The 12,903-nt window shown below is 36.1% G+C and overlaps 1 protein-coding gene across 7 annotated transcripts in view; it reads right to left on the bottom strand.

Moving 5' to 3' along the window:
* Positions 1-1,535: 1,535 nt before the first annotated feature.
* The window catches only part of LOC137925826 (serine-rich adhesin for platelets), a 69,603-nt gene continuing 58,235 nt past the window's right edge, over positions 1,536-12,903 (bottom strand). For 6 of the 7 annotated variants that reach the window (XM_068769315.1, XM_068769289.1, XM_068769304.1 and 3 more), the window contains 10 exons: positions 12,676-12,802; positions 12,344-12,592; positions 12,168-12,273; positions 11,830-12,082; positions 10,081-10,255; positions 8,717-8,825; positions 8,331-8,441; positions 7,893-7,997; positions 5,498-5,647; positions 1,536-4,612 (listed from right to left, as the gene is read on the bottom strand). In XM_068769315.1, the coding sequence (XP_068625416.1) occupies positions 4,441-4,612; positions 5,498-5,647; positions 7,893-7,997; positions 8,331-8,441; positions 8,717-8,825; positions 10,081-10,255; positions 11,830-12,082; positions 12,168-12,273; positions 12,344-12,592; positions 12,676-12,802 (1,557 nt within the window). In that variant the 3' untranslated portion in view covers positions 1,536-4,440. The remainder of the gene's footprint in view (positions 4,613-5,497; positions 5,648-7,892; positions 7,998-8,330; positions 8,442-8,716; positions 8,826-10,080; positions 10,256-11,829; positions 12,083-12,167; positions 12,274-12,343; positions 12,593-12,675; positions 12,803-12,903) is intronic. The other variant, XM_068769323.1, reaches the window with a different exon arrangement.

Here is a 12,903-nt window from a genome sequence, read left to right as displayed (position 1 = left end):
AAAATTAACTATTTGTAGTTTTCTTAGGTACCTACTTGACGTTTAAAATATGTAATTTGTTGTAGCGGTAAAATATTATTATCATGCCTTGTCCCAAAAACAGCTGACAAGGTTAAAAAATCTCAATTTACTTAGACCTGCGTGCCTGCACTATTTTACAATATTTATATTAATAAATAGATGCTTGTCTAGAAATCATTAAAAAACGCTCTGCGAAGGATTCTTAATTTTTTGGACGATATAAACATTTTTTTTAATTCCATGGATTTAGGAAATCACACATAGACAAATTTTAACACGTAGAGTATGTAGTGACTAATTTATAACTATAAACAGGTTTACTAGAATTTTCACCACGTCAGTTAGAATGTTCATGCCGAAAGCAATAATTTAAATATGAATTTTAATGTTCAATTGTCATTATTCTCGTAGTGACTAAATTTGTTAACATTTATTTAATTATAAAACAACAGATCTCTAGATGTTATTTACCGTCAACTGTACTATATGGATAATTTTAACATATTTAACAGATATATGTAGAATTAACAGGTTTATTTAATAAATGATCAACGCACCGTACATTTTTTATTTAAAATAATATTCCTTTACCATTATGAATGTTCATGAAAAATGCTTTTTTTTCCTGGGTCAGATGCAATCCTTATTCAAGATGAATATATTCGCTTAGTTACAATTAATAACAGGTTTAATGTTTTTTTTTTCATTATTGTCTCATCTATCAAGGCAGTCTAGTTTGTGAAAATACAACTGAATGGGAGTTGTCAGTACAATACATTGATAAAGTAGATATGAATCTATCTATCCTCAAGGAGCCAACCATCATAGAGGATAAAAACGGGTTTCGTGAAATATAATGTTTATCCACTATGCCACGCCCTTTATGAAGTGTCCTATGACGACATACTGAGTTTAAATGTTAAAAATGCGCTATAGATTAACGATTTTATATAAGAAAACTGTTCGCCAAGATACATAAAAATGCCGAAAGGAAAAGAACTATTTAGTTCGTTCGTTCCAGAAAAGTTAATTGTTTTAAATTAAAAAGTTAAGTTTACTGGTACCAGTTGAGAATTTGGTTTCCAACGCCATAATTATTGAGCGATTTGATGGGTACTCGCCGTCTAGGCTGGCGTACAGTATTTACTAACTACAATACGACCCTAATATAGAATTTTTTGTTATTTATTACGTATCTTAAACATTTTTTTAAGTACTTCGATCCCTGCAGCTGCATTATTCGTATGTTTTATGCATCGTGATCATTGCTTACAAAAGATGGAGAAACAGAGTCAAAGATCATGAGGAAACTGGATATCACAGATTATACCCCTGAAAGATGCATCCACAAGGCACGAATCCTCTCTGACCGTAGCCTTGTGTTCAACATATAACAATACACTCATACTCACTAACAATTGAATTAAGCTTTTGGTTATTTATGTAATTTGTAAAAGCAAACGAAGGAATTACAAAATAAAAGAACATTTTTAAATACATTGTTTAATTGGTGTACATGGTTATGCATTACAATAATATTTTATCAATTGTTAATTTATTAAATTATGGCACTTAACACAATTAATATTTTCATTAAACAATACATATGTGAAATGACAATGTCTTATCGAAACGTAATTATAATCGCAAATTAAACTTAATAATAATATTCGGAATTACTTTTTCAGTCGTTCGTTGACGTTCGCAGGTAAACGAAAGCCTCTTTTTATTTTATTTTATTTTTTGCTTTTTTTTTTAAGAAAATAAAATTTGCAATTCAAAATCAAATCTATTGATCCCAATTATAAAATTATAAATATTTTCTGTACATACAAAAACGATCATCGTAAAATAACAAAACCTTTTGTACCAAGAGGACAACTAACTCACCATTAAATGTTTTACAATGTAGTTATTTCGTAGAATGAACGCGCAGGAATAAGTCATTTTGTAAAAAATAAAACAAACTTTAAAAACTTATTACTAACAAACTTCTCTAAGTAGTACGTACATGCGCTAAGCGCCTCTCCACACGAACGTCAATGGCGATGCGTTTTCTACACAGATATCGGAAAGTTTGTAAAGACGATGTTTTACAATATTTAACGAGGGTGTGAAGAGGCCCTAATCTTCCAAGCGAGTAAGTTTCCAAGCGACCAAAGCACATTGTGTCATTCTTTCGTCTTCACTTCAAGGTAAAATGTGATTATTAATGGCATGTTTATTACACTAACTCCTAATCGATTATCTGGGATATTTTATTTAAATATGATAACATTATCTGTGGAAGCATTCCCAACGCATAAGACGATTCAATAATATTACTTCGACTGATGCAACAAGCGCACACACACGACATATAACATCATCATAACTTTATAACTTACAAAAGGCCACATCACATCATTCAGTCACAAAGCGCGAATTAATTACTAAACACGATAATAAATTCTAAACAATTGATGACCGCCGACGGGCGCGGCCGCCGACGTTATTCTTCGATGAATTTACTGTATATATCTATGGTACAGCGCTAACGTCTCAACTTACGTTCAACCTGCGCCGAGATCGTAGTGACGAGCCTCATATTTTAGTGAACGAAGTTAGCAAGGAACATCGCACTTCGAGAAAGCCGCCTTCAAATACACTATTTTTTTTCTAAGAGTATCCTACGTTTGTCGCCAATTTTTTTATGACTCGACAGCACGACCGGACTACGAGAGGAACTGTTTCGTGCATTTAAAAAAAGGTTACGTTACAATTTTGACCTTCGTTTTTCTCTAATTTATAAATTCTCATAGATTATTATTTACAAAATTACTTTTAACCGATACACTGTGATTTTGTTCACGAGTATGGTAGAGATTAAATTACGAGTATTACGTTCATCTCGAGTAATATCCAATAGCGTCCCTTCAATTTGAGCAATACAAATATATACCAAAAAATATTATTTCTCCCGAACTACGGGCTTAAGCAGTGATATGGTTCAGATATCACATCTCATTTAGCTTCGAGCGATTGATTGATACGCTGCGGGTCGGGTGTGCTGGTCTCGGGACGTGTAATGTGGGGAAGGAGCATGCAGTTAGTGACGACAAGAAAGTTAAAGCCCAACACTATGTCTCTGTATGATGTTACGTCACGTAGCAAATTTATAGGAAGGAAAGCGGGTGAAGGCCATGCAGTTAGAAATACACACAGTTAAACTGTCTTCGCCTAAAAGAGATATAACCACAAACTATAAGAGGATAGGTGTACAGGGCGGGAAGCATGCTGTTAGTAACACGAGGTAAGTTAAGCTTGCAGTACATGTCGTTTTAAAGAGTGGTTTATCTATAAAATTTTGAACATTACTTGGTTTTATAATCATTTAACAACCTAAATATTTGTATATGATATCGCTAATGTTAGGGTTTGTGAACCATAAGTAACTACTGGAGCCCCCAAAGCTTACGACGCTAATTTTCGTGATGGTTTATTTTCGTACAGTCCTATATACACCCAGACACTGACATGTCGATGTCGGTAAGTACTAAAAACACTATCTAACAAACATCGGTATACTCTAGACATCAATTCCCATTAGGTTACCTAGAAAACAAACAAGACGTCTTTCTGTCAGCACGGATAGTTTATAAACGCTAAGAGAGATTCATGACCTTGGCGTATTATTTTCAATATATCTATACGTATCACATCTAATTGCAAGATTTATTCACTGTAAATGAATCGATACAAATATCTAAATGCTTCCTACGTTAACATTTTCAGTAAATATTTCCACAATTTATGTTTTCCTTACTACAATTTATATACATTTACAAGAAAAAAATGATGCCTTAAAACGTAAGACTAGATTTTACTAAAGAATTAAATTAGAGATTGTGTTTAGTGATGTCACATTGTTCGCTAAGCAACTTCGGCGATCCGCGCCAAAACATTATATAACATAAAATACTGATAAAGTCAAAATTAAATTAAAAAATAAAAATGTCAATTTTAAAAGAACGTTTGTTGCGACACGAAACACCGAAGTTGATGTAATCAAAAAGATTAGTTTAAAGAATAACAATTGAACAGAACAGTACGTAAGTAACATTTGAATAAAATGTAATAAACAGAAAGTGGCGAAAATAAAACAGGAACAGATTATATTTACAACACGTCTGCCCCGCAGTTTCGTATCACATCGGGCCGGGGGCGAGCCGGGGGGAGCGCCGCGAGCGCAGCTGCGACCTGTAAGGTACGGAAGCGTTTCGTCCTGCGCTGCACACTACACTCGAGAGCACGACCGGCACAGAACTCACTCAAGAAGTACTCAGACGCACAAGTCATAGTCGTCTAATGCCTCGCCGCATTGGTAGACAGGCGCACGGGCCGCCAGTGCGGCTTCCATTCGTGCTACGGCTGCCAATATCAGAAATCTTCGAGCAGCACGGCGTCGCGCGGCACGAGCCCCTTCTGCTCACCGCGGCAGCACAGCACATACTGCGCGTCTACCTCCAGGATCAGCCGCAGCCTCTCGCCCTCGTTGAACGCCAAGTGACCCGAGTCCGACGGCAGCCGGTGCCAGAGCGTTCTAACATACCTGCAAAGGGGCCACGATGAGATATTAACTAGTGTACACACACTGTCCTATGCTTATTAGTTTTCACTACCCACTTACAGAACAAACTCTTATAAGTGTAGTTTTGTTAAGTTTGCCACACAATATTAAAATGTTCTGCAAATTTAATTTAAAAAAAATACTAATGCAGCGTAAAGGATTTTGTAATAATACAAACTACAAACGATTTTTTTCAGTTTTGATTGGCAGTTTTGCCATATTGGCATTTACAGATTTCACGGTTATGAAAAGGCCGAACTACGACTCCATAAGATATGTGTCTCGGCTTGCCTCGGCTACTACATACTACAGTTCCACCTGATTGGGAGGCCCGATTGAGAGCTCTTCCATCGCTTCGGCGGATGCTCTATGGAGTGACTGAAGTAATTCGTTGATAATACCCGCTTAGCATTTAATAGCCCCCGAAAGGGCCGAACCTCGAGCTGGTCTCTGGTTATTACCTGGTTAATGTGCATAGTGCACATCGGAAAGCGTTAGCACTATGAAAAGAAGTAGCAGAACACGTTTCAGCAACAGACTTTAGAACCCTGTGAGATACACGAGCCGTCCTCGATTCCGACAAGGCCGGTGTCGGTTTTTGAACGACTGTCATAAGGTCGTCGCGTCTTTCGGACACTCGAGCACTGGTCACGGTTTCAGGGCGGTGGGGCGGCATGTGTCGGGTGTAAATTTCTTTGTAGTTGGCGACACTTACAATCGACAGATACCCGTTTTAAGAATTGAGCGATCGTTTGCAGTTTCTACATACAACGATGCGCCCATAGTTGTCTTATACAACTTGAAGACTGAATGACATTCGCGACAGATTGCCCAAGCGAGGACACGGTTATGGGTTTATGGTGTTACTTGTGGCTGGCGGGCGCGGAGTGCGCGCGCGCGGCAGAGGAGGAGGCGGCGCGGCGGGGCGCAGCGGGCGGCGCGCTGCGGCCGTAGGGCAGCGACGAGGGCCGCGGCGCCGCGCCGCCGCCGATGCCCGCGCCGTCCACGCGCGACGTCCTGTGCGCACAAGTCATCATTAATCAAACCAACAAACTACTGGTTTCTAACAATCAAAGTGGCAACTACATTGTATAATGATCATTGTTCATGACAAGTTGTTTTCCCATTATACGTCTTTTATGCCATGTCTTTATTATTTGCCACGATCGGTTGAAAACTACCCAAGTTTACGATATAGTGAAACAATTAGACTCAAACTTAAGAATTACTTCTTTAATAATTTAACAGAAATTAGAGTGAATAAATTATGATTGTAATTGTTAACCCCATGTAGCCAGGACAGGGGCAGCACGGCAAAAAAAAAAACAAAAAAAAAATAATTTAACGAGCGACTAACTTAAATTCATATACTCTTATTCCTAACGTCACTGTAAGTGAAAACTTGTTCTCTCGTACTCATTTCCATAGCTCGAATAATTACTCCACGAGGAGCTGGTAGAACCGGAGTAGGCAAGCCCTCCACTAGGTGAACTGACATAAACAAGGTTGCGGAAAGTCGCTGAATGCAGGCAGCGCGATGTTCGTCACGGCGATCTTTGAGGGAAATCTACACATTGCAGAGTGCGACTATTGGTTGACAAGAAGAAGTTAGTACAAATATCATTTGTGCTAACTAACTCGACTCTGTTTCTTGTTCTATTATCTGCTGAATATTACACATATTTAATAATTAATAAAAAAAATCTAAAGTATAGTTGTCATTTTAAAAAGCAAAAACGTCTCTGACATGAAAGTATCAATATTAAAAATTCAGGTGACAATTAAATATTGTACAATATTGTACGCATGACAGCAATAAAAACTTTAAACCACATTAAGCAAGTAACTATTCACTACAATTTCTAATATGAATTTGAATTAAATTTATAAAAATTTCAATAAAAAAACTTGTGTACTTTTATTAGGAATAATTTTATTTAGGTTAAATATGAATCAAAGAAAAAGAAACATCATTAATCTGGATTTTCTGTTAATCGTTATAATTGATGAATTGCAAAACAAAACTAACATTGTTTCTGGCGATTTAGAACCTCAAATGTTAAACAATGAAAACTAATTGACTAATCACAAATATACATTGATTCGTGGTTTGAAAACCGGGATTAATCTGGACTTAATACATCAATTATATTTGAACTCAACAGTTGATCTCAGCACGTGAATATCCGAGTGCTAAACTAGAGGACTTTCGATTACCAATAGATTTGCGCTGTGACGGTTCTGCGTGTAGTTTTCTCAACGCGGGTGCCTACACTCTCACTATAGTCAAACCCCTTTAAATGCAGATAAAACTTTATTCTAAAATTAATCCGCAAACAAACCAGAAAGCATTAACGACAGTGACTGCTAAATTATATCTATAAATGTGAAAATACATATAAAATTGTTAAAAATAAAAAAATATATCAACCTGTTAAATAATAAATGCGTTAACGGTTGTTAGCTTAAAACCATTTTTTGACGAAAATTGAGACAGTATCGAGGCAAAATTTTCACTAATAACATTTATTTTTTTACTCTTTATAGTATCTAAAATAAAAACAGGAAAATAAATTATATGTAATAGGCAAAAAATAAGAAGTACAAAGGGTGGTCCTATCACAAAACGCAATATCTTCTGGACAACCAGAAAAAGAAAAATAGAGCGGGCAGTTATCGAACGACTGAAATGGTTTGGTATGGCTGTACATACATATTAAAGATTACTAATAATATAAAATAATTATAACACATGCATCATAAAAATAACTATATTCGTAATAAAGTAAACTGTACTCTTATCACGGGACTTATATTAATACCATATATATATATATGTCTAGTTATAAGCAGAAATATACATCTCTACTTGCGATTACAGTACATCTTCTACATTATATTAATGATTGTAAATAAAGATGAGACATACATAGCAAGCTGTAAGCTCGAGTTCTGTCGCTTGCCTTTTCAAAGCTGTATCATATATTACGCCCGTTTAATGTGATCATTGTTTTAAATAAACATTTGTATTATACTATTTATTTGAATTATTACTAAAATTAGAATGTTTCCAACTGCGTTAAAAGTTTAATAAATATTTTTAATATTTTTGTTATCAAAATATTTAACGTAATAATGTAAAAACCAATAGTTCTAACTGTAACTATACTGTAATGTTAAACAAAAGCGTGCTGTTAATCTGTTAGCAAGAAAGACTGCACAAGTTAGTTGTATTAATTTCGTCCCATGTAAATATACATACGGATATTTCTTAGCATTGGACTTGTATTTATCGTCGTTGGCGCTTGACGGGCGCGTTTTGTTCATTACTGGTTTCCTTGTCGGTTTCTCTTGCGGCGCTCGGGAGCTATGTGCGGATAAATAAAGCGGTAACATACGATGCATTTTAGTGACGTCAAAATTATGTTTATCATCAAAATACATCGTCGAAGTTATTTTAGAAAGAAGTGTTTCTATTACACCAAAACATTTTTAAAAATAAGCGTAGGTGCAAAGACAATAAGAGATAAATGAAAATTAACTACTAATTTCAAACATTTGAAGATAATTTTAAGCAAAACGAGAGTGAAGATTCCACCACCGTACTATTTGTACATGTTTCGTTCTTGAGTAATTATATTTTTATAAATATTTGCAACTAATTAACTTTCAAATAGTGAGATGAATGCGAAATACTTACCTATTAGCCGGTTGGGGTGGTTTTTTGGTATTTACCGCAGTTCTGGCCGAGGCAGATCGTGGGGTCGATGTCGTGGGTGATGTGCCTTTACGGACAGGTACTGGAATACCTCTGCAAAGTTTAACACGAAATTATAAACAGCAAATATTTTTAATTAGGTTTCTATAGTGCTTAATATTCTGGAGTCGAGACCACAGAACGGCGAACGTGGCGTTGGACGTAGATAAGGTGGACATATGTTCTTGTTAAGATCTTCGGAAAATGCTGGAAACAGGTTTCTTCCCATCGTTCTTATTAGAAATCTATGAGGTAGACCTATGTCCAACAGTAATCCTTCCACCGTAGAAACCGCAGTACTATATGTACAGTTGTAAGAAAATATTTACCGTTGTGGAGTTTTAGCAGGCGAGGTGACAGATGGCGCTTGTGGTCGTACCGGTGACGACACAGGCCTTGGTATCTTTGAACCTCGAGGTGCCGCTGGGGAGGTTTCACCTGGAAAATGTATTTAGCACATATTAATAATTAAACAGGTGATATTGTGTATAAAACCAAAAATAAAATAAAACATTTATTACAAAAAAAAAATTATGCATTGAAATATTTTTTTAAATATAAAGGGTTTAAACGATTACAGTTGTAAACGCTTATTTTTGTCGCTTGAAGGGTGTTTGCCTGTCGCATTCCAATAGAAAAAAATAAAAAATATAACATATTCAGTGATTACTTTATTGAAGGTAATTGGAAGTTGGCGTAAAAGATTTAAAGCTTTTTGTTGACAAATTAGGTGTACATTAACTGCTTTTACACATACCTGTAAATCGTATTATTTTATTAACGTATATTATTAAAAGTGACTATGTAAATGTGGATACTTTTTTTCTATTACTTATTATAAGTCAAGTATTAATTTTAAAGTGGAAGAAACCAGGAAGCGGGGACGTTGTACTCGCCTAATATAGTCTGCCATCTATTGTGCGAGCCGTAGAAGTTACGGCGACAAAAATATTCAAAGACATTGAACTCGTAACCAGTTCCGGTGTGACCTCACCGTCAGTCGGAGATCGAGAAACAATTTAGCAATATTGCCAACCGCATAGATCTAGTATATTCGACGCCTAATCATTTACTCCTTGAATTGTGAAATTTTTAATAATAAAAATGAACTTAAAGTTACACGCGTGCGTAGATTTCAACCGACTGAATGTATGATGCGCCAGTGGCTTAGCTATCGAGTACATTGTAAAACTACTTAGTCCTTCGGTTTCTATATTTTATACAATTTCATAGATTTATATTTGAAATAAAGGAATTTTGGACCTTTGGCTAGCTAATTGCCGCTCAGCGAGCCATCGAGAAGGCTATACTGGAAACTTTTAACGAGGTCAAATAATAAATGATGATGTAGACGAATGATAAACGACGAGCTGAACCTGTTGGTAAATTGAAGTGGCATAAAGCCGATAGCCATAGAGAGAAAAAACTGATGGAAGCTGGGTCTAAAGGTCTGCAGTGGAGACCAACTAGTAAGCACAGCGTAGAACGTGCACCCACAAGACAGGCTCTATGCCATGACCCATTTGCAAATCTAATGGGGGAGATTTATTTCCAACAGTGGACCGTGGAGTGTGGCGATGATGATAATGATTTAGTATTTGGCATTACATTACTGACAGTTTATTGCAATAGTTGCACAGGTTGATGTTATAAATAAAGGTTCCAGAACAACGATTTAAAAAAAAACTATTACCAGACGGTGTAACTGGGCTCTCTGCATTGCTAAGCATCTCCCACTTGAGCTGCAGTCTCCGGAATTTTCCGCCTGTGTTTCCTGCATTCCCTGAATTTCCACTTCCGTTTCCAGTGTTTCCACTCGCGCAACTACCCGCTGAGCCTGGTCGCCATTCCTCACCGCTACATTCCAGCTGTAAAATGTTTCCATGTTAGGCAAAATATAAGAATTGACCTCTTAAACTTTTTACACACACAGAAATGTACTATTTAATAAAAAGGTTTTAGATATTTGTAATCGCGTCAATATTAGGTGCTTTTAGCATCTTAAAATGTATAATAAATATTCTTGACTGTTACAACATCAATTTGATTTGTAATTGCATTTACCAACGTAAGAATTATCGTTAATCCGTCTATAAATATATCAATAAGAAATATTAAATAAAAAACAAATCACTTCAATAAATAAACCAAAGTATATCTGTAGTACTAGTAGTCGTAATTACTAACACTGATTTTAACAGAATGTCTATGAAGTAGAATTAAAATTATTTCTATGCATTAAAACGATAGGTCTAATCTATATAAATTATAGGTTTAAAATATAAAAAAAGATCTATGTCTGTCTATCTACATCATTTAATACAAACCAAAAATATTAAAAACAAATACATTAAATGTATACAGGACACCACAATAAATTGTTTTGATAAGCTGAAAACAAATTTAAACGACGTAATTGTGTTTGGATGAAATAAAAAAGATTAAAATAAAACCATTCAATATCGAGGCTAGTTTAATATACTAATTATAACAACAAAGGCACACGATAATAAATTCCACTGCAAATGGGCTACCTACATTAAATAAAAGTGCGTGAACACTTCAAACAAAAGAAAATAACGCTGTTGCGGTATGAAAGCTTTTACGTGTAGCAAATAAGTGTAAAGAATTACCTATGAAAGAAATAAAGGGTCGCTACGAAACGAAGCACACAAAGAGTTCCTCACACAAGCCCATGGATTTACCTTTGGATCGTTGCTGACTTTGCCAGAAGGCTTATTATTCTCTAAGCTATCTGTGTAATCGTCACTGTCGTCAAAGACAAGCCGGTCGAAGGCTTGCATCAGCTTCGAGCCGAGTTGTACGCCCGACCATCTTCTGTTGTTCTCTATTTCAATTCTACTGTTATTGGGACACAAATCGTATCCGATCGCGGAAGGGTTGACGCATGAGCGCGGACGATTCTTCTCTATAGTCGTTTTAACGTTGGCAGAATCGTTCAACAGGTCGGGCGTGGACGGTTCTCTGTTTTTAGGCTCTTTGTGTCTCATTATGACGCTGGTTAGACAATCGTCGCTCGATAACCCGCTGGACTGCATCGACCGAACCAATTTGAGCAAGTTCCTCTGATTCAGTGTTAGTGGTGGGGTGTTAATCGTGGTTGGCTGTTAAATATACCAAAGGTTTCTTTAAGTTCATGCACCATGCCTTCGATTAGTCATAATCTGGACCTTGAAATGTTATTGCCTGTTGACGTCCCTTTATTTGCATTTTATGAAAGCTGTGCACGACAGTGAACGCTGTTACATATCAGTCTTCGTGATTCCGTGAATCGTAAGCACATGCAATAAACAAAATGCAAATAAAGCGATGTCTGCTGTATCGATTGGATGGACTACTTACTGTATTTTCGACGCCGGTCTGAATCGACGTCATAAATGGTAATTAAGGATAAATAATTGCGAATATGAATATTACTTACTCTGCTCGCAGCGCGCATGTCGCTTTCGATCCTCTTGAAACTTCTGTGTAATTCTCTCATTTCGAACATAAGGTCTAACGAAAACGGCAGGAGTTTCAAAGGTTCTAAGCTAGCTAATAACGTGTCCAAAAGTGCTCTGCAACGAGGTTCCCCAATACAGCCCGCCAGTATGAGGGAATCTGGTCCGTAATGTTTTGCCAAGACCGATTCCCGAGTTCTAACATATGATACCCAAGCGTCGACTGTTTGTGCACTGTAAAAATGTCCAAAGTTAATGCGTGAATTACATTCTTAAATTAAATTGTTTATTTTACAGTATCCACAAATTATGTACTCACTTCAAAAGTCCCAAGATAAAGGCATTAAATTTAACTAGGCCTTCCGTTACGGCATCTTCACTATTTATTCTCAAAACTAATTCATTAAGAGATTTAGTTATTGGACCTTAAACACAAAAAAATAATTTAGTATTCCTATTTCCGACGATGTTTTCACGCGATTATATTAAATTTACCTTGTCGTGCTGTTGCTTCTACCATTTGCCAGACTGAGTTATTAACAGCTCCGAAAGACGTTTCGATATTCTCTTTGAGGCCGTCTCTGAATATTGCGTACAGGGCAGGACATAATGCGTTAAGAGCTATCTTAGCACACGCGGGCGACTGTTTCGAGTCGCCCAAGAAGGCTAACTCAGCTTGGTCGGTTGCAGGTGAGAAATGTTGTATAAGCATTTCTACAGCATCCGTTACATTCGAAACTAATGCTAAAAAATAAACATTTTTATGAGTGTCTATCATAAAAATAATACATAAGTAACTAACAGTCCTTTTAATTATATAAAAATACCTCTCTTTTGAGAAACGTCGATAATGTCATATTTCAATCTACATCCATGATGAGTCATGGGACTATTGAATTCGTCGGGGCTTACTTCACCTTCTTCACATATAGGTATCTCGGCCAAATTCTTACCCTAAAATATTAGAATTTAATATATACAGTAATTTTGAGTAAAGTACATCACATTCATGAACAGGTAAAGCTAAAAAATTATCAACGGAAAAAAATGTAAAT

Source organism: Battus philenor, unplaced genomic scaffold (assembly GCF_028537555.1).
Source record: "Battus philenor isolate CCGP_79_NKW_IND1 unplaced genomic scaffold, ilBatPhil1.0.hap1 SCAF_10, whole genome shotgun sequence".
Taxonomy (NCBI): Eukaryota; Metazoa; Arthropoda; class Insecta; order Lepidoptera; family Papilionidae; genus Battus; species Battus philenor.
Note: the sequence above shows the minus strand (reverse complement) of the source record. Positions and strands in the feature narration are given on the sequence as shown.